At 36.6% G+C, this 23,093-nt stretch overlaps 1 protein-coding gene across 1 annotated transcript in view; it reads right to left on the bottom strand.

Moving 5' to 3' along the window:
- Nucleotides 1-390: 390 nt before the first annotated feature.
- The window catches only part of LOC115453457 (neural cell adhesion molecule 2), a 132,380-nt gene continuing 109,677 nt past the window's right edge, over nucleotides 391-23,093 (bottom strand). The window contains 14 exon segments of the mRNA XM_030182153.2: nucleotides 391-798; nucleotides 1,644-1,822; nucleotides 4,118-4,292; nucleotides 4,611-4,803; nucleotides 7,123-7,292; nucleotides 7,790-7,946; nucleotides 8,090-8,247; nucleotides 8,522-8,681; nucleotides 10,001-10,114; nucleotides 10,116-10,138; nucleotides 17,323-17,467; nucleotides 17,759-17,907; nucleotides 19,201-19,386; nucleotides 21,279-21,392. Of these exon segments, the coding sequence (XP_030038013.2) occupies nucleotides 716-798; nucleotides 1,644-1,822; nucleotides 4,118-4,292; nucleotides 4,611-4,803; nucleotides 7,123-7,292; nucleotides 7,790-7,946; nucleotides 8,090-8,247; nucleotides 8,522-8,681; nucleotides 10,001-10,114; nucleotides 10,116-10,138; nucleotides 17,323-17,467; nucleotides 17,759-17,907; nucleotides 19,201-19,386; nucleotides 21,279-21,392 (2,006 nt within the window). The 3' untranslated portion in view covers nucleotides 391-715.

Genomic DNA, 23,093 nt, shown 5'->3' with positions numbered 1-23,093 from the left:
TCAGAATGAATCTCGCTATGACATTAAAATGGCAAGTTTATAGCTTAAGCAATAAATAGTAGAATAATGTTTTTTAATTCCAAATTTAATTAAACCATTCTCAGATTTTATAATTGAACTGAATACGAGAATATCATTTGTTTCTTTGTTCTTCTGTGACAATTGAAATGCTTTTTAAAATTAGGTGAGATATTATCCATTTTTTTTATAGAGGTACGGTCTATTGAGTCCTTGCACCTGATGGTAAGCGGAGTGGGGCCCAATGGTAAGTATATTGACTCACAAGAGATTACCCCTCGGAAGTCGAAATAAATATGCCGACCTGTTGGATCTGGATATATACAGGCTGATCCCGGAACGCGATTCACTTACGTGGGCCACTATGGCGTATTGTAACACCTTGTGTACGGTGGTCGCTATACGGGCGGATATAAAATATATCCTACCATCAGCAATTATCATAACATGTCTACTTCGATCAACTTAATAATACTGCTACCAATCATCAACAAAATTGACACTGTGACTACAACATAAGTCTACTGCCAAAAAATCAAGAGACTACTTACATTCAACATGACAAAGTCTAGTCGACAAACAAGCTATACACATCACATATTTACGTATAAATATCTGTGATCTTTGACTTCCAACGTCAACGATTTATGAATTACTTTGGTAATTATTTAAATCACAACTTCATTACCTACACCTTTCAATCTGTCTGTGCTTCTATCTGGTCTAAGTGCCTCGTCAACTGCGTCTCTTGTTCTTCGCTGCGATTCGAGTCTGTGTCAGCTGAAATAGTATCTAACTTACAAACTTGCAATATCTCGATCGTTATTTACAAAAAGCGGTCGTTTGCGAGACAGAAATGTCTTATTACAGATGTGAGTGCTGGCTTTGGAGCCAATTTCTTTAGCTTTTGCTTATTCGGCATAATAAAAACAAGTAATGTAGTGGAGGTAAGTTTGAGAGAATTGTAAACTAAAAATGTTGTACTTAGATATTTGTCTAGCAATTGAAACTGATGTAAGACAATGGGGTATCAGAAAAGCTTCTGGTTCTATGATATACCATTCTAAACAATATACTAATACCAATAATATTCAGCGCTCAAAACAAAAACACATATCATGTCTATTATTCCTGAAGGGGTAAGCAGAGATGCAACTAGAGCGCCCACTTTTCGTCATGTTTGTTCCCACCTATGATGTCATAGTGGACGAGTCTACCGCCATCATCATTATCATCATCATCATCAGCTCGTTACAGTCCACTGCTGGACAAAGGCATCTTTGAAGGTATGCCACAAAGCCTGGTCTGCTGCATGCATAAGGATGCATCTAGTCACTGTCGGCCCTGTTGTGCAAGTTGTCTCGCCATCTGGCCAGAGGGCGTCCCACGCTACGTTTGCCAAGACGCGGTCTCCACTCCAAAACACGCTTACTCCAGCGGTTACCTGTTCTATCGCCATATCGGTCACAAATTCTAGAGTCCGGCCTGATAAATCTAATATCACTTTGTCGATCCAGAATTTCAGAGCGATGGTCGTATCGCGCACGCAATACAACTAGGCTATTGAATCAAGTTCAATGCACTATTCGTAATTGAAATCATTACCAAAAATAGTATATCCTTACCATGAGCCCTAGTATCCAAAGCGAGGACAGCTAACGGTGCATCATCAAGCACTCCTGACCATCTGGCAGCCAGCACCCTGGACCCTCGGTGGCCCCTCACAACCACAGTTGGAACGATGCTTGGTGAGAGAGTCGAACCTCCGTACATCGATACTCCAACGTTTCTTCGCGTTATCGTACTGGAGGATGACAAAAAAGGTTATGAATTGAATATCATATTTAAAAGAAATATTGAGGGAGAATCAACGAGTTACACCATCAAGGGAAATAATATTATTGACATTTAATAAGTAGATAAATATACTGATATTATATTTCTCATCGTCTTAAAAAAATGCGGCATTAGCCTAGTTGGTTGTGGAGCGGACCGCCGAGAAGAATGTCTACAGGTTCAAAAAGAAAGGACACACACCTCTGACTTCTAAAATTATTGTGTATTCTTTCTTAATTATCGCTTGCTTTAAAGGTAAGAAACGTGAGGAAACCTGCATACCTAAAAAGTTCTCTACAAAAATTTGGAGTGTGCCTGAAATCTACCAACCCGCATTAGGCCAGCGTGTTGGACTAAGGACTAATCTCCGTCCCCCCTACAGGGCTTATATTATTATTGTTTATATTTCACATATAAGAATGAACTGAGTATGTCTACTTCATGCTAAATATTATGATGACAAAATAAAATATGGTTTCTATAAAAATGTAATGTGAAAAAGTGGAAGAATAATAAAAAGAAGGAATAAGTGGAATTCCTTGAACAAAGGATCGGCGGAGTGTTGCTTAGAACAAAGATAATTTTAGGGGACGTTAAGAATCAAGTATGGACTTCAGGCTTGAATCGAAAATCTAATCGGATTAACAGTATTACGGATTGTCAAAGAATAGGAGAATACTTCCTTATATCACCAAAAATTCAGTCCTCAATACTTAAATGCTAAAATCAAACATAAGGTTTACAATTTGGTAATACACTAATAAAGAGTAAACATACCACAAGCGTGCTTATACCAATATTCATAGCTGCAATTCCAACATGGCAAAGTTGGGACAGTTTCTGAAAATTGTGTATGTAACAGGTAGTACAAACTCGTGGTGAGTTAATCTTGTTTCATTACAGCTACGGTTTACCAAACAGCTTATTTTTATTTACACCGATAAACATACTTTATGGTAATTTGTCTGTAAAATATTACATTATGAATCACATGTCGGGACGATGAACTAACAATCCTAAAATTTTACAAAACAAATTTTAGATACAACGGTTTGCTACTGGAGCTTACAAGGATGTCTTTGTTTTATAACTCAGTACCATAAATAAATTAAAGAAGACGTACTCAGAAACATTAGTTGTTGATCAAAATTATTAATCGTCAGAGTAAATAGCATCCTAGAGAAAAAACATAGAACATTAAAGCTACTTTGAAAGAAGAACCAACACCTCTCTTCAGGCTCCAAACAATCTCACTTCCAGAAAACAAATAGCAAAATTGAGAGCCATGATAAAAAGAAACAGCGTTTCCAAAAAAAATGCCTCTTCAAAGGAGATTAAACTATTGAGGTCGTTAAAAATTTTGAAAACTTGTTCAGACGACTCTGAATACCTTTGATAAATATTAATTAAAGAAAAGCAATTATAAAGGATCACGAGACAGTATTCATACACTGAATGAAGTAAAAGTACCTTATACAGCTTAATTAATGTCGTACAAAAGATACATAATTAACGTTATAATAACATAAATAAAGATAAAGAACATTACATAGAAATGATAATTCTATAGAAGACAAAAAAACTTTTCTTTTAATGTTAGAATATAACTTTTAGATTTCAGATTGATGCTGAAGTTATTCGGATCGCACCTAGAATGAGCACCAGCTTGAAGGCTAGTATAGTTGTATTGACTGTTGAGAGGTAATCATCTATTAGTAGACACTCTATTGGACCCCACTCCACTTACCATCAGATGTAGTGGGGTCACTGCCGAGCCGTATAAAAACATTACGACTACTTAAGTACTACAATGCTTGGGTTGTATATTCGTCATACCACAAACATCAATGTTACATCTATTAATTAAGAGAAAAGTAAAATTCAAGTATGTGAAAATTTTTAGATAAATGTAGATAATTTAGTACTTATTACATTTATTATCTAAGTACTTTTTGTCAAAAGTCAACGCAGAAACAACTGAACTTAGAATGACTTTTGATACACGAGTAGACCATGTTCTGAAGACACATAGACTACTTTTATACCAATAACTATTTGCCCCCATTGAAAATAACGATTTTTTTTTAAATATATGGCGCCTTCGTCATAATATATAAGGGACATTAAGGACTTTAGAAGAAGGCTATTTACGCTGGCACAGATGTGAGCAATGCTTAGACTTCAATAAAATATATACTACATATATACATCACATCACAATTTATTGTTGTACTTTAAAATAAATAAACAAAAAATAAATTACCTTCGTTCAGCTTCTCTCGGTCGAGATTTCTTCTTACACATGACCACCAAAGCCACACAAAGGGTGGTAAGGATGGTCAACAATACTAATGATAATGCAGCACCGACTAACAGCGCCACGCTGTTGTCGTTGGTCGGAGGCGGCGGTGGTGCTGGAGTTAAGGTCTGAAGAGAACCTGGTGGGTGATTAAATTTATCAAGTTAGGTCTTAAAGTCTAGTTCAAGAGTAGACTGGAGATATGAATTGATGGCTATAACAGGGAATCATTGTAATTTGAATTTTGATAAACATAATAGTTGTATATGGATATTATGTGCTTCGAAAATAATCTTGATTTTTTATTCAATATCATACGTAACACCTTTATCGTAATAATATTATTTATATTATAAATATTCGGAATTAAATGAAAGAATCATAAAAAAAATAAGGGAAAACAACGAAGCAAAATGTGTCAAATAGGACTGCAATAATGATTATTATAGAAACTCACCAGGTCGATCCATATCATCGGCAGTTCTTATAGAGACACTTCTCAACGCTGCTGGCCTAGGAGACCTGCCCCTCGGCGTCTCAGCATAAACCAGCAATGTATACCGTCCAGGCGACAAAGCATCGAGCGAGAATTGAGGCTTGTCGTTCCTCACGCGGTACACGGCTTCAGTGAGACCACGCCCGGAAATGCCCTGGAGGGTTCCAAGTTAGTTCTACGCTAGTTTATGACTCGATATAGCAATTGACGTGTACATTGGTTGCATCGGGCTTAATAAAGTGCTGGTCAGTTTAAGTTTGAGCTTGCCGCTTAGGAATTTAGATTAGTGTACACAATTTCTACTAGATTAAACTATGAGGGGATATTTTGATTTGAATTATGATACTTTTTGTTACAGCTGAGGATTATAATATAAGCAAGTTACTGGGTGGGAATGATTACAAGTGCTCGTGAATAACTGTCAGACGGCATTCCCACTTCATCTTCGTCTTTCATCGTGGTATGTGGTGTTAACCATTATGGAAGACAAAGATTGGGAATACAGTGAAAGAGGTAGGTTAACATTCTGAAGAATCTGTTCCATACCATTCACTAAACATGATTGTATACAATATTTTGCGTAGATTAATAATTCTGTAGATATAGTATCGCTTAAGGGGATTTGCGATTCCACAGCAATAGATTTATTTACAATTATGATGCCAAACTACGTTTCTATTATTTTTGTTGTCTATATTTTGCCGTACGGTAAACTTTCTCACGAGTCTGGAATTTGTGCCCTATATAACGATAGTTTCGCCCTTCTTCACGTTATGGGACAGAATACCTTACAATAATGAAGAGTGGATGCATTAGTTGCACCTCTGTCTACCCTTCTGGGATTAAAAGCATGAATAAAGTGAAGTATTTTATCACTAACAAATAAAATAGAAATGTTTTCAGAGCTACCTTTGCAAAGGCAGCATTAAAAATGTTAATATCTTCACTTAATATAAATCAGGTTCTTGGAACACGAGTTTATAGGTCAGCACGAGAATTGCGACTGATTAAATCCTTCCAACTCATTTTCCGCCGTACTTGTTGAAGTAATACTGAATTTACATCATTACAGTTTAGAATGTTATTCATTGTCGTGGGCGGTTTTACATTAAAACAAACATGGTGTAATAACTCAAATATATTTCAAAAGACTTTTTCTTTTTATTTCGGGCACGGTAAAATTACTCCATTGCACCTGCCGTAAGTGGAGGGGAGGCTAATAGAAGGTCAATTAACGAGAGAAGATTATCCCTCGATTTTCGACAGCATTATGCCGGCCTGTTTGAACTGGATATATACAGTGATATCCCGGAACGCGAGACCTTTATATGGAGGGTTTTAACTCCTTGTATACGGTGGTCGCTATCTGGGCGGATATAAAATATATCCTACTACCAGCATAAAGATATAGCACCTTGAAAAAAGCTAAAATTATGCCGATTAGTCTTGGTATATTGCATGGACGCATTTCGGGAGTTCTTGGCACGCAATTAGCTTTTGGACAGATCCTTATACAATAAATTTTCAGTCGGGATAAATACTATTAATAATCCATCTCGCATAGAGTAGAGGAGGCCCGTACCCAGCAGTTGGACGGTATATATTACAGGGGCTGATAATATTATAAATACTACTAGCCACTGTACGTTGATTGAAATATTGGGGATTAAGAATCATATTTCCAATTTTATTATTTAATGTGATTTTATATTCTTTGCTCTTACAAAGACAAGTTATATGAGACATTCCTCAAATATTGACCCAGCATTTAAAACATGGCTGAGTGCTGATATAATAATTAAATCTAAAACTAAGTAAACGAAAAAACATTTTCACCAACTTTTCTAGATTCAACACATCAACACATTAGATATTTACATTGATTAACTAGATAACAAAATTGAATTGAAACTTGTTTTCGAATATGTTTGGAGCTTAGCCAGCTTACTTGTTCGGAGTACAGTTAAACAAAGTTACGCTGGTGTTCAGACCTTGCTAAATACAGGTGGTACTATGGATTTGTGTTTAAACTTGAAAATACATTGTTTACGTGTCTGCTATTTGTACCGAAGACCGAAACGAATTTTAATGGTATCTAATACTTCAAAAAAGTGGTATGCTTATAATAAATACATTACTATTAATATATTTCTGTCAATTATGGAACGTTTATATAATAGACTGTATAAGTAAAATCAAGATAACGTCAAATAAAAAAAAATAACAAATGAAATATGCAGTAAAGTGATGAATGAGAATGACAGAAAAGTATAAGGGTTTAAGATATCAAGAAAACATATAATAGTAAAAAGAACTGTCACTAAACAAAGTAATAACATTTTATCACCTGATAATGCCAAACCATCATGAAACAACAACGAACAACAAAATTCAGGACTTCCGGGGATGATGTTAAATTGACTGGGATCCTTAATCATTAACAGAGCCCCTCAGCACGACTGCTCGCGCTCACCTGATCGTTCATGGTGGAGATCTCATTGTCCTCGTGGTTGATTTCTGATCGAGGCCGTACCTCCTCCAAGGCTTCCAGCAAGAACTGCTGCGACAGTCCCCCGTCGTGACCCGGCTCGCATTGCAGCAGCTCGTTTTCTATCTCGCAGTTGCTTGGAGCTTCTGGGAGTGCTAAAGAACATCTCCTATCATTATGGTTGGTTTAAAATGTACCTACCAAGATTCTAAACTGATCAGGTATAAAGTAATGTATTGAAAATTACGACATCAGCTGATTGGTCGTTTATATAAAAAAGCCTATTAATAAATAGAAGAAACACTAGTTTTTGAATTTAAATGCGACAAATAATAAATAGTAGAAAAATTAGACCATTGTTTTTGAATTCAATGCAACAAACAACTGCGGTTCTCGCACTTTGATGTTATTTGATAAGCCTGATTATACATAGTGGTTTTATTAGCTGCAATGTTTTTAAAACTGCTACACGACCACTACAACAACCATACGAAACAATCACTTTTCTAAAAATATAATAAAAGACACCAAATGTATTTACCTGGAGACCTTATTCAAGACTTTATGAATTCTGCCACCACAACAACTATTTTGTCGGCTGACCATTAACGAAACTGACTTTTCATTCAAATTACTAAAGAAATAGACATACCAGCAGGCATTATCCTGAACAGACAAGGTTCTCGCTGGTTCCCGATATCATTGCTGGCCCAGCACGCAAGCCAGCCAAGGTCGTCATCAGCATCCTCTTGAAGTCCATGGATGACCATGCTACTGGAGCCCATCACCGTCACGTTCGAAGCAGGGATCTAGGTATATTCATTAATTTCCAATTAAAAAATATATATTTCATCTATCTATTGCACAATATATCATCAATGAGGTACGACTAGATTAATAAAATAAAGTTTTCAGATATTGACAATAATAGTTTGCTTCTATAGCAACTTACCGGCAGAACGTCTTTGGTTCCATTATAAGTCCAGTAGAACCGTAAAGGTCCTGCATCCCTGGTCGATGGTGCAGAGACGGAACACCGAGCTCTAACCTCTCCACCCGGCGTGCCTGCCAGTTGTTGGACAACAGAGCCGGCTGAGCATTCCGGTCGAGCTGGGGTAAAAAGAAAATCATAAAAGTGCCTATAAGGGTTCATCCGTTCGCAGCATACCGCTAGTATTGCGTCTGATTTGCTAACTCGTAATAATAATATGTTCACATTCATTTTATTTAAATAACTCAGTATTGTTCACTTTCTAACGCAAAAATAACGTTTAAATTAATTTGCAGCGTACGGATTCATGTTAAATCAAATTTAAGACCACTTGAAAGTTCGCAGTCAAGATCCACTTGTTTAAACAACTTCTAATCACGAAACTAAACTCACTAAGAACGTTCAAAGTCAGAGGTTCACTCAACGCGCTTCCCTCCGAATTCCTCGCTCTGCATCGGTATACTGTGGAGTGATGCCTTCTCAGACCTCTCAGCATCAACCTGTTTCCCTCAACAGCTATCCCTCCTATGGGATCATCGCGGATTTCATGAACCTATGAATAAAGATTTAAAATTTTGTTGAAAATGACAGGAGCTATGGTTAAAGCTTACAAAATAGGTAAAATGGTATAATATTGTGACTAAAACTAAAAGTATATTATGAATATCCTTTTTGAAGTGTATTTCTTCCTTTATAATAATAACTAGCTTATGACGAAATGTAAAAACTTAAATACTTCTAGTTGTACCACACCACCCAATTATTTATACATATGGCTCAAAATTGCCGAGCAGTTGATTGTTATGATAGAACCTAGATCTATTGTGTTGAACTATGTTGGCCTTGTTGTATAACATCTCAAAGACGATAACTCAACATTCTCTCACCAGCATTTATAGTAGCTAAACGATACCTCATAAACTGATTTAAAGAGTCATTCAGAGCAAATTTTTCCCAAAACCACAATAATTACAAAGATGTTTCACACAAAACTTTCAAGCACATGTAAATCTAAACTTATTTAAACATAGTTATTATGAAGTTATTTGCGCATAAATTGAATTTTCATGTAGCAATAATTAAATACTCATTATGTATAAGCGTCACGCTAGCCAAGAATTAGATGTTTCAGCATGCCAACGTTATATTTGCTTGGTATTGGCAAGGAAAAGCCACGCTCATTAATTTTAGTAAATGAAGTCGTTTTGTTAATGAACATTTTTATTAATAGATTACGTTGAGACTTCGTTGGTTTTAGTAAATAATTTATGATTTCTTGCTTCCTACGGGCTTTAAAATTGATCGCTTTATCCATACATGTTTTCAATTAGTAACCGTGGAAATTCTTTACAAAATTCAACCTCTACACTACGCGCCATATAAATGATTCACAACCACCGTTGCTATTGGCTTTGGCATACTATCTTATTGTAGTCAAAACCTTTGCGCGTATTTTATACATTACTTAATTTAGACAACGACATATTTCTCATCCATGATTTCATTCATTCAGGACGTGTTTTTTTCCTTGGAAACCGATTTTCAACTTTAAATATTTTAATTTTATACAATACCATTTAACCTATAATCATCAACTTAGTCCACAACCTTTAGGGTTCTATTACCGTGTATTAAGTTTGTCACGAGATTAACTTCGATCCCGTAATATTAAAATTCCTTCTAAATCCAGCCCCCCCTAAAATGAGACACATAAAACAATACCAAGGCACACATCGTTTAATTGTAATAGTGATGGGTCGAAGAACCAATGCGTGGGTAAAATAGTCTCTCAGCGAATTATGAAACGGACTCTCGTATTGCATTTATTGGCACTTTGTGAGGGGGCAGTGCAGTTCATGTCCCATATCTTACCTCTGTACCTTTGTAAAAGGTGAAGTTGTACGCTGGTGGCGCTGCGTCAGCGGAACATAGAAGCTCGGCGTTCTCGTCTTCCCTCAGAAGACGAGGCTCCTTGGGCTCCACCAGGGGCGATTTGAGATACTGGTGTATCTGAAAATGAAATGTACTTAAGTTCGCGTTTCTTTCCTACCCGAATTGCCTTTCCCAGAAAGACCTTGAATTTCAAAGCATTGTTTAGTATTTCACTGTGCTAGCCATCCTGAGACATGAGGTGTTAAGTTTTATTATGTCCAGTCAGACTGGCTATAATGTTCTTCAAATCGGAACACAACAATGACTACACACTGCTGATTGACGGCATAGACATTGTGGTCGTACCTACCCAGGCGGACTCTCACATATGACACACCCACCACCAGTAAAAGCTAAATTCGTAAAGTAAAATAACAAATACTAAAAATCATACAACAACAACTTTTATATTTCAACGGAATTGCACCAAATCCTATGTTAAGCGCAATTCAATCACAAAAGACTGGAGTTTAGTTGTTTTATCGCGTCAACTGCCATGTACGACACATTTGATTGACATAATTCCGGTAGTCGAAATAGTGTGAATTGTTACTGAATGTACAGCAATTGCAAAATGGTACATATCGCGTTTTATGTTTGTATTTTTTTGTTTTATTCGGCAAAGTGACCTCACTACAGGTGATGGTAAGTAGAGTGGGGTCCAATACAATGTCGACTGACGAGAGATGGTTACCCCTCGGCAGTCGACACAATTATGCCGGCCTTTTGGAACCGGATAGACACAGGTTAATCCCAGAATGCGATACACTTACGTAGGCCATTATACTTACATAACATAACATCACGCATTTTATCCCCGAAGGGGTATGCAGAGGCGCAACTAGGGCACCCACTTTTCGCCAAGTATGTTCCGTCCGATGATGTGATAGGGGGCGAGCCTATCGCCATATCGGGCACAAATTCCAGACTCCGGGCTGATACTGAGCAGAAAAACCCAAATATCACTTTGCCCGACCCAGGATTCGAACCCAGGACCTCAGAGCGCTATTGTACCGGACATGCAATACAACTACGCCACCGAGGCAGTCGGCCATTATAGCAGTAGGCCATTATGGTAGGTTTTTACGCCTTGTATACGGTGGTCACTATCCGGGCGGACATATAGAGATACTGGTAGGATATATTTTATGTTCTAATTCTCATTTCTATTATGCTTTTATTGTCATTATACAAACAACAATATTAGCATGTCTTAATTGCTTTATAACTATTACCTAATTTGGGTATTTTTTTTATTTAATATTTAATAAACCTTTTGAGGTATTTAGTTAAAAAAAAGTCGTTGATACGGACACAAAAGTTTAAAGGCGATTTGAAATTGTTCAGCTACTTTTGGTGGCTGACTGTACATAGAGTACGCCCTTATGTCAGGGGTAAGAAGTGGTGTAACACACCCACAATTCGCCAGCTATGCTAGGACCGATATAATAGGGGTCAACCGTATTTACCACCCACAATCCCAACCAGTCTGATACAGAAAAAACAGTTTCCAAATATTCTTTTTTAAAATTCACATGTAATAGTTTAATTCCATTTAGAGGAAGCGTAATAGTAAAAAACGCTATGCATTTCTAATTCGAATGGACATTTAAACAACAGTGAATATTTCTATTAGAGCAGGAGCCGAAAACGTTTTATTTATTCAGCTCACGGCCTCTGACAAAGTCGAACCTACGGTGGACCGCCATAGAGCAAGTTGGGGAGATCCGACTTTTTTATTGCTTTGAATGACGAGACGAACTAGCCGTTCGCCTGCTGGCAAGCGATACGACCGCCCATAAATAGAAGAAACACCAACACTTTGAATTATAATGCATTGTTTTGTATTCCACTGCGCTCGCCCTTCTGAGACATGAGATGTTAAGTCTTATTAACTAGGTACAATGTACTATTTAAATTATACACATTGCAATTATAAATTAATGTGAACAAATTCCACTGAATAAGTTATAATAAAACTAATCAAGATTCTAGGAATTAAAAGAACGGGGTTTTAATCGAAATTATTACTCGAAAGCAAAGCAACTGATTTATAATTTAATTTTTGGTATTTAGCACATTTTAGGGGACGCTGATTATTTTATGGAGGAATTATATTAGTCTAATGCGGACATAGGCTGTCGGATGCGTTCTTTAAGTTGGATTAAAAAAAATGCTCATTTCTATTTAAAAACATTTTATAATTGATATTGTTTTATATGAACAGATTTATAAGCCGTTAAAAAAATATTTTTCGGTAGGCAGCGGCTTGGATATGCCCTTGGCATTGCCGACGTCCATGGGCAACCACTAAACATCAGGAGAGCATTTAGCTCGTCTGCATTCGGCAGCAATGAAACGATAAAAGAAACTGTACCCAAAGATTGGTTTAAAAGTAAGTAAGACCGTAGATCGTTGGCATACTATATCCTACTTAAAAGGATATAATATAGGCAAGAGATTATAATATTTGGATAGACGAGATTATCTCAGTACGAATTAAATGCCGATAGTTTTATATCGCAATATACATAAAATGTAACATTTATTTGCTTACCCCGTTCAAAATTGCGACGAAGACTTAATATATGTTTTACTTAAATATATATGTTTTATTTAAACACGTCATTGACTGCCACTGTAGCGTAGTTGTACTGCAGCGCTTTGAGGTCCTGGGTTCGAATCCTGAGCCGCGCAGTCATATTTGAGTTTTCTGCTCAGTACCTGCCCTGAGTCTGGAATTTGTGCCCGATATGGCGATAGACTCGCACCTTATCACATCATGGAACGGAATACACTTGGCGAAAAGTGGGTGCCCTGGTTGCATCTCTTCGTACTCCTTCGGGGATAAATGCGTGAAGTGTGTTGAGCGCAGTAACCTATATTCCCTCTGTAGGTATTATAATATGCGATGTCCAGTCTACATAAAAAATCCGACGTACTCTATGTCACCGACTACACTGTACAGGGTGCGCAGTATAATTATCATGTTGTTTGTTTCGCAACTTGTATTACTGCAGTCGGTACGTGGGGATAATAAGTTATTTCGTATAAAGTGGATATTACTTTTTACAGATGCGGGTCGTTTCGTCATCGGAACTTAAAAATAGTTTTATTTTCGTTGAAGAGCTAAGAAGATTAGGTAATTGGGTTTTTATTGGTAGACTAGTTTTTGGTCGCGGCTCCGTCTGTTTGAATTTTCGGGATAGAAGTCCCGCTGTATATTTTCCTGACATAGAAAATAGCATATGTATGGCCTTTCAGAGATCTCTAACTATTTCCATACCACATTTTATCCAAATACATTGGGTATTTTTTATGTGTTTAGACAAGCACGCAGTCCGGCAACGAACTTTATATTATAATATATTTTTTATAACTTTTTAAGAGGAACAATTTCGCCATACATGAGTGTTGCATAATTTTAACCGTATACGTAGCACCAGGTAACGAAAACTCTCAAAAGAAATATTTTTCCCCCGTTTTTGTATTTTTATTTTCATTAATGCTTCCCTACTTTTGATCATAGCGTGATGATATATAGCCTAGAGCTTTCCTCGAGAAGTGGGCTATCCATCACTTAAAGACATAATAAGACTTAACATCTCCTGTCTCAGGATGGCGAGCGCAGTGGAATACCAAACAATACTTTGTGTCAAGGTGTTGGATGGTGTTTCTGCTGTTTATGATCGGTCGTATCGCTTACCATCAGGCGAACGGCAAGCTAGTCCCATCATTGAAAGTTAAAAAGTCGTTGCTGACAATATTTGCGTACAATTATCGCAAGCAATCATTTCTCCATCTAAATGAGGATTTACTCTATTAACTTGAAAAGAATACCGAAATTCTTAACATTAAACCATTATTCCTCCCCAAAACAAGCAATCCACAAACTACAACGAACAAGGCTTAATGACGTCACTGCAATGTCACCGAACAATCCAAGGAAGCCATTCGAGCTAAGTGTTTGAAAGCGATAAAAGCAACAACACTCGCTGAGAGAGTGCTAAACAAAACAGAGGAGGGGGTATTATAAAGGTCTCCCTCCCAGGAGCTTGGTATATGTTTAATAGAATTATTTAACATGCCAACTCGCATGCGGTGCGATACAAGTTCGTAAGTTGACGAAGTTTGCCGAGGTACTTTCGTGCTGGGTTTTGTTGGTGCCAATGTTTGGCGAACATTTGTCCACGTAGAATTGGATTCTTTATTGGTCACATACGGAATGAGTATTTATTCTGTTAACGTTTGATATAACAGCTTGATTGATGCCCGCGAGAGTTACCACCTAAAATGCTTTAGTGTAAAAAGCAAAACAAATACTTTAGTATATAGAATTTAAAATAGCATATTAGACATTACCCCCTTATTCATAGACGTTTTTTATCGAACGATCGAGTAAGGCTGTGATAACAAGTCTGTTTCTCAGTGCTGATGGCATGGCAGTCTTCGCAGTGCGTAGACGTAGGGCCGTTGGGATTGGCTAATATTGAAATACAACAATAATAACCAATCACAATGGCTCCTATGTCTATTTCTCAGTGCCGTTGGGCACTGAGAAACAGGCTTGTTATCACAGCTTTGCTCCGTCCTTAGATAAAAAACGTTTATGAATAAGGGGGTAAGACTTTATCAAAGATAATCTAGGTGATTTTAGAATAGCTCTTAATAAGTTTTATATAATGTTATTTTTAAAGTGTTAAAATTAGCTTAGATAATCGATAAATGCTTGGAATACTACCTTATACTACCAAATGTATTATAAATAGTAACAGATACACAAATATTTCAGCCAACGTTTAAAACAATAGAACTATTATATCCAACAAAAAACAATACTTCAAATAACTCACTCATAAAAAATACACTTTAAAGCCAAAACAGTTTCCTCAAACATTCCAACAAACGTTGGCGTATTTGCTCCAACGCCAAGGGACCAAGTTGACGACCCGCAATAATATTTTAACCGTAGATATGCGGTTTTCGCGACACACCAGTCGTTCTAACTTTATAATACTGTTGGCTGTTCTTTCGACTTCGCACGAGTTCCTCGTTGATTGATATTCGTATTGTTGATGCTTCCGCTTGGTTTTATATACTGTTTTGTTACTAAATGTTCGTTTAGTTTTGGGTATTTGAGGACATAAATGTACATGTATATTTTGTGTCAAAATATGTATTGCATTAAATTTATTTTATTTTGCTTTAAATGACGAGACGAGTTTGGCTTTCGCATGATGGAACGCAATACTACCGCACATAAACGGTAAAAACACCATTCAACGCCCTGAATTACAAAATATTTTTTGGTATTTCACTGCGCTCGCCATCCTGAGACATGAGATGTTAAGTCTTATTATGTCCAGTAGTCAGACTGGCTACAATATCCTTCAAACCGATACATAACAGTGACATTGCTGCTTGGTGGCGTGAAAAGACATTGCGGTAGTACCTACCCAGGCAGACTCTCACACATGAGCGACCTGCCTCCCACCAGTCTTTATTGGAGGCAATTTATGCATTCTATCATGAGGGTTGGCAGAGGCGCCACAATTTGCGAACCTAATATTATAAGAGAAACAGTAACTATTTTTGGAAAATTATTCCCTACGTAATTGAATAATACTGGCCATACGTAACAAAATAAATTTTAAATTACCAAATTTTTTCTTTAATACCACGATAATCATCGTCTATCGAAACTTCTACAACACTAAACACCATTACACGTAAAAAAATCATCACAAAATCAATCTGCGGAAATTTCCACCACATCTCATGAGACATGATCTCCTCAGTCAAGATCTCTACTACATAATCAACCCCCAGCGGTTCAACTGCTCCAAGATATTTAAGTTGGCAAAGTTGGCACCGAGGCTGAGCTGAGAGCTGCAAATTTTCTTTATCGCGCGTGAATTTGCGCGAGCTGAGTTTACGAATTAGAGTAAGGTTTGCGTAAGTTTATGATTTAGACATAAGATCAGCGAATGGGTATGTGTTGTGAATTCTATTATGATTTCTATTACTTGAGGCATATTTATAATGCCGTCATATGGGAAAAAGACTCCATCAGTTTTGATTGTATATAGTATGCCGTAAAGGCGTTGAGTTACGCGATAGTCAATATTATAATTATGTCATCCTTACTGACCATTGAATTAAAAGTATTTTGCATATTTTTTCCCGGTTTTTGTATAAAACTGTTGTTTTTAATAAATGTATAATTGTTAAAATGTAGGTAGATATTGCAACTTTAACTTCTCGGATGACCAGCACCTTTGTCCGCCCTGTGACCACGAAGACTGCAAATCTTGGAAACGTCGGGAGAATATGATTATAAAAAATCCGCAAAATAGTTTTATTTTAATGTCTAACATTCGTGTAAACATAAAAAATCATTATCCTTACTGGACATAAACTAGGTGATCCCGAATTAGTCGTAATGAACCATTATGACACACTTTTTACAGTTGCTTTATCGCCTGTTATATCAGGCATGAACTACGCTGCTACCAGCAAAACATCATTAAATATTACAATAACCCAATAACTATATTCTCAACCATAAATAAACCATATCATAACACCAAAAACCTTTTCTAATGCAATACTACATTCTGCAAATGCCGTCGTGTGCGATCCTTCGAGCCGGAACAAGCGGCGCTTATCTAACTCACAGTGTGCATTTGATATATCACACGCGGTTTTTACCCATTCGTTTTTGTTTCGACCTATTATTTAGTTCATTGTGGGCCAGTACAAATCCACTATCGCCATTCCGAGAGGTCCCGTGTTCAACTCTGTTCAAATGTTTTTTGACAAACCGCCTATAGTTTCGTTCGGTGAATTATTCATATACTTTTTCAACGTTTTTTATTTGGATCAGCGCTATTGATGTTTCGAAGCCAATTATGGTGCAGTAAAATTGTTGCCCACGGCGGTTTTATTGTTTCGCGCGTGTATAACCCGGTTTTATGGAAATATGAATTCGATAATTTTGGACAACCTCTCAGTTAAATACGTTAACAAACACTGTGCGTTTATTGCTTAAAAATTATGCTATTATTAGATCAATAACAATTGTATGCCAATAACGAGCTAAACACTTAGCAGAAAACTTCAAGAGATTTTGGAATCAGTTTTATTGATGATGAATGAAAAGAAGTCTCAAATTCCCCTTTCAAAATCAGACCACTAGCAATAAAAATGCAATGAATTATATTTATCACTTGCAAACCAATCTAAAACTTAAAATCACTTACACATAACTTCGAACATGAGCGAATCCTCCAGGGTGTACGCCGGGAACCAAGGATTAGAGACTCGGCAAACCAGCTGTCTTCCGCTGTCTTCTCTCCTCACATGCCACGTGAGAATACTCTTGGTAATCTCTCCATCTACTTCCACCTGGAATGTTTGGTTCGTTTAATATTCGGTGGTATTCTCTACCTTTGCCTAATTATTAAGTGGCATCTTTAAGCTATTAGATACTACGTGGAGGATCGATCACCTCTTGACGTCTAATCACGTCATGTTTATTTGAACGTCAAAAAGCGTCCGATCTTCCTTAGAAAGCTATTTTTTCTTATATCAAGTAGTTTCTGTTTAAGAATGTTACAAAAATTAAAACGCTATATTTTCAACCATATTGAAATTGACTTCGTTATTACCAGCCAATATGTTTTCTTATCCACTTACCTGAGTCAAAGTAGAGTCCACTAGTTGTGAATTGATGAACCAGTCTATATTAGGAGCTGGCTTCGAACCCCTCGTAGTGCACACAAAGGATCTATCTTGTCCCGCGCGAGTGGCGCCAGTACCCGTTACACGGACGAACTGTGGCTTTACTGGAATAAAAAAAAGTTATAATCCTGGTTCCAAATAAATTAAAAAAAATAGGCAGTGTATATTTGAATTTAGGAATTCTAATAATTCTAGTTCCAACAAAATAAAAAATTAAAATAGCAGCGTACATTAGAATTTTGGAATTCCGGTTTCAATTCCCAAAACAGTTTACATTTGCAAAATACGATTTTATAAAACGTATTTTAATTGCCCTGGTATAGGAAATGTTCTTGTTATAACCATGGATCCACTGTTATCAAATCGTAAGAATTAGTATGTTTGGGCACACGTTTCACTTATTAACTACATATATACTATTTAAGTGACACTTCTGTTTACCCTTTCGGAGAAAAAGTTTATGAACGTGCGTGCCAAATCATAATAATAATAATAATTATTATTATTATCTTTTATGTTATGAGTAAGATAAAATTCAAAACAACGCCTTTAGACATCGAAATTAATCATTATGAGCCCTATTTTATATTATTACTAGCTTTTGCTCGCGGCTTCGCCCGCGTGAAGGTGTTTTCCAGGATAAAATTCCACTGTTTGATAAAAGTCTTGCTACATATTTTCCCGGTACTTATAGGTTCAAACTAATTTTATCCCCAATCTATAATTTCAGTTCAATCAGTCGAAAATCTAAGAACATTTATACAAACTTTCATCCCCTATTTTATCCCCTTACGGGTAGAATTTATCAAAATCCTTTCTTAGAGGATGCCTACGTCATAGTAGCTTTATGCATGTAAAGTCTTAGCCCGATCCGTCCAATGGTTTGGGCTGTTCCTTTATATATCACTGTCAGTCACCTTTGAGTTATATATTATATTAACAACTGAAGTTAGCTAAAATTGAGTTTCTCAAAGCCGACCACTATTTATGTACTATGTATTTTGAGACTATGCAATTTTGTCGCGTTCGCGATTCACTTCCACTTTTGTTGAGTTTCAGAACGCGATATTAGATCCTCCAATGCGCACGCGAATTTGAACTTTATGCAGCGGTATTAAATTATAAATTGACTCTCCATTTTATTTAGAAAATGTTTGTATGGGAAATAGAAAAATGCTGTTTTGAGGATTTTCCCGGCAATTATTCGAATTTTTCTCACCTTTTAAACCTTCCCTAGACCTCCACGAATAACTCAAGACCAAGATAAGATAAATCCGTTCAGCCCTTCTCGAGTTTTAGCGAGACTAACGAACAGCAATTCATTTTTATATATATAGATAGATAAAGACGATCAAAACAATTTCTAAATCATATTCAGGAACAGTAAACACACTCACAAAATAACTTAATAGTGACATCTCTGTACTGAGGTTGCAAGAGTGGAGGTTCCACTCGGCACTGGAACTTGGTGCCGACCATCTCCCTGGACAGCGAGGGGATGTGCAGCTGGCAGACTGAGCCCTCCCTGGTGTAGGCCAGGCGATCGTCACCACGGTACCAGGAGACGTCAGGGTTTGGTTTACCTGGTGTAAAAGGAATAATAATCATGATGTTATATTAATATTAGACTTGATGGCAGTGTAGTGGTCTAACCATAATGATTAAAAAAAATTGTCTATTTCGCTTCAGTGGCTATCATTGGACTTGATGGTAGTGAGACGGTCTAACCATAATGACTAAAGAGAAATAGTTTATTGTGCACCAGTGGCTAAAATAATGCCGGCCTACTCTGCTAGAATGGTATAGGCTGCTAATGCGAAAGACAAATATAGAAATGGTTTTATGATGTTAATCTCTTCTTTATAAGTGGCCGTTCAAGTATTACGTAACGCAATTTGGAGGGGAGGGGTTACAGGCGATTACAGGCGCGGGAGGGGGGGTTGGTACAACGCGTTATGTAAAATTGATTTTTTTTTTAATAATGAATATATTTTAGCAATTTTCCGGTACTTTGCGAAACAAAAAAATAATTTTAGAGTTACATAACTTTTTGAGGGGAGCCGGGGGCGTACAGAAAATGTTACGGCGCGTTACATGGGGGGGTCAAAAATCTTCAAAAATTGCGTTACGTAATACTTGAACATCCCCTAATGCATTCTTAATTTAAGTGCCTTTAGTTGAAATCCTTTCAACGGCTAAAACGTTTATTTCTCCCAAAAAATTAAACACTTTCTCCAACTTTTACGTGTAACATAATTAGTAGGATTAATTTAGATAAAGATTACTTTTATATCTCCAAACAGTGCAATGAAAAGAAAAAATAGTCTCTAAAAACTACGCCAAAAACATCCTACATGTATTTCTTCTTTTCAATTAAAGTTAGTAAAAAGTAATCTCGTGTTATTTTGTATCATTAACTGCGACATAAACCAACTAATACTGAAAACAATGTCGTCTGGTAACAAATGGCTATAAAATGTAATGCCGTCTAGTCTAGACAATTCCATTTTCATTTCAACGAATTTGTAAAAAAAAACAGACTTAACCATTTGCATTCCGGCCTGTCATTTATTTTTCCAATGTGCATTAGACTTACTTCTAAAATAAAAATAAAATACTTTATTTATCACGTAGGCGAACAAAGTTGCACTTATGATACGTCAAAACAAAGCATAAGAATAATTATTATTATTTGTAAACAACTATTAAAATTACTTATATAACTATGGACATTTTAAATTAGGGATAAAATTTATAATAAAATCAAGGTAGGTACAAACCAAAGTAGCCAGCTCGGGCTGGCAAGTAGGGGAAATAGAAGGGTAACGCGTTGCGATCCTCACCGGCGAGGACATGAGCCCTAACCTAGCTAACCTACCAGGCTTTCACTAGCTACTTCTAATATTGTATATATTCAATGCTAGAGCAATACGGTACTGCCCTATCCCTAACTATTAAGTCATAGGCAGTGATTTACTATCATTACAAAACACACACCGGTTTTATCCCTATAAAAAATAGACATCCAAGACGTAAAAATACGTACAATGTACATTTTCCTATAGCGTCAATGTTTTCTGCGTTCCGAGAGGTTAGGTGTATATGAACTTTTGGCCCAGTGGAGCTATTTGATTGATGAATGTTCCACAGCTGCGCATTGTTGTCGTTTTTTGGCTATACAGTGCCTATGTGCAGGAAGTTATTCTGTTTTTCTGTTCAGCAAGTTAACTAATCGTTGTATCATTCCTTTTGTTTTAAAAAAAGTTTACAATTTGTACTAAACATTTTTGATTTCACTAGAGATTATAATCCGTAAAAACCTAGGAGGAAAAGCTATTATTGTGATTACTTCAAAAATATCAATAATAGTAACATGAAACTCTGAATTTATTACCTAACTAACTCGATCTTCATTTCTTGAAAAATTGCCGTTTAAGATTTCGATAATAAGTTTAGTAAATACAAAGAGACTTACCACCCGCTGCTTGACAAGACAGTAGCAAACTCTGTCCCTCTCTAAATGGCCCAGCGTGAGTTCCAAGGATCTCCCGTCCTTCGGAGTCGTATATCCGAGGCGGTTCAGGCGGCACTGGAGAACAAATATCATTAAAAACAGTGTACTTCATCGTGTAATACTATAATTCTTAAGGGACTAGACAGATAACGTATTTTATAAGTGTTGACGATTTGCGTTTTAACAGCGCACATGTATTTAAATATTAACTAAAAATTCGATATTTGAATATCATTTATTAGGTTTTCAGCAGACTTAACACTACGCTTACAATAATTAAAATATTATAATGTTGAATTTCCTAATTTCCTGACGCGAACATTTAAACTGCGCGTGTTAAATCGCTTCCTCATATTTGATCTAAGTCATCGATAATTATTGTTCTTGATTCGCAATTATAGCATTCGTTACCGCAGTAATCTATATATATAAAAATCAATTGCTGTTCGTTAGTCTCGCTAAAACTCGAGAACGGCTGAACGGATTTATCTTATCTTGGTCTTGAATTATTCGTGGAGGTCTAGGGAAGATTTAAAAGGTGAGAAAAATTCGAATAATTGCCGGGAAAATCCTCAAAACAGCATTTTTCTATTTCCCATACAAACGTTTTCTAAATAAAATGGAGAGTCAATTTGTAATTTATTACCGCTGCATAAAGTTCAAATTCGAGTGCGCGTTGGAGGATCTAATATCGCGTTCTGAAACTCAACAAAAGTGAAAGTGAATCGCGAACGCGACAAAATTGCATAGTCTCAAAATACATAGTACATAAATAGTGGTTGGCTTCGAGAAACTCAATTTTAGCTAACTTCAGTTGTTAATATAATATATAACTCAAAGGTGACTGACAGTGATATATCAAGGAACAGCCCAAACTATTGGACGGATCGGGCTAAGACTTTACATGCATAAAGCTACTATGACGTAGGCATCCCCTAAGAAAGGATTTTGATAAATTCTACCCTTAAGGGGATAAAATAGGGGATGAAAGTTTGTATAAATGTTCTTAGATTTTCGACTGATTGAACTGAAATTATAGATTGGGGATAAAATTAGTTTGAACCTATAAGTACCGGGAAAATATGTAGCAAGACTTTTATCAAACAGTGGAATTTTATCCTGGAAAACACCTTCACGCGGGCGAAGCCGCGAGCAAAAGCTAGTTTAAGATATATAAGTTAAAAATGCTTTTAATGTAATTAAAATAATTATCCTGGTAGACCTAAGAGGGCCGCTGGACAGACCGGCATAGTAATGCCAACTGGCGAGTTATAATCTCTCCTCAGTCAATACGATCTGAATTGACTGAGGAGACTAAACACCACTCTACCATCAGGTGCAGATAAAAAACCTATAATAATAATAAACACGAACATGCAGATTAAAGTAAATTCTTTCACAAAGAAAGTAACGACGTTTACTAGATCGTGTTGAGCCGATCCTGCAACCGATAAGTGCAAAGCTCCCAAGCCCTTTGAGATGGGTTTAAATCTAGTAGAAAACCGTAGAAATGCTTCTCTTTTAGATATAGGTTTCGAACTCCAATTTCAGGAGATTCGAAGATGTCTGAATAATTGGCATTAGCTTGATAACTATATTCTACGTACTAGGTGATTTCGACGGTTTTGTCCGCTTAATAGACCCTTCCCAAAATGAGAGCCTCCGTAGATCTTGGGATAAAAAGTAGCCTATATGTTAACCCTGGAGATAATCTATCGCTCATGCGATATGAGTCGCATTATGGTCTTGTGTTCGAATCCCGAGTCGGGCAAAGTT

The sequence above is a fragment of the Manduca sexta genome, chromosome 13 (genome assembly GCF_014839805.1).
Source record: "Manduca sexta isolate Smith_Timp_Sample1 chromosome 13, JHU_Msex_v1.0, whole genome shotgun sequence".
Taxonomy (NCBI): domain Eukaryota; kingdom Metazoa; phylum Arthropoda; class Insecta; order Lepidoptera; family Sphingidae; genus Manduca; species Manduca sexta.
This window is presented reverse-complemented; position numbering and strand designations above follow the sequence as displayed.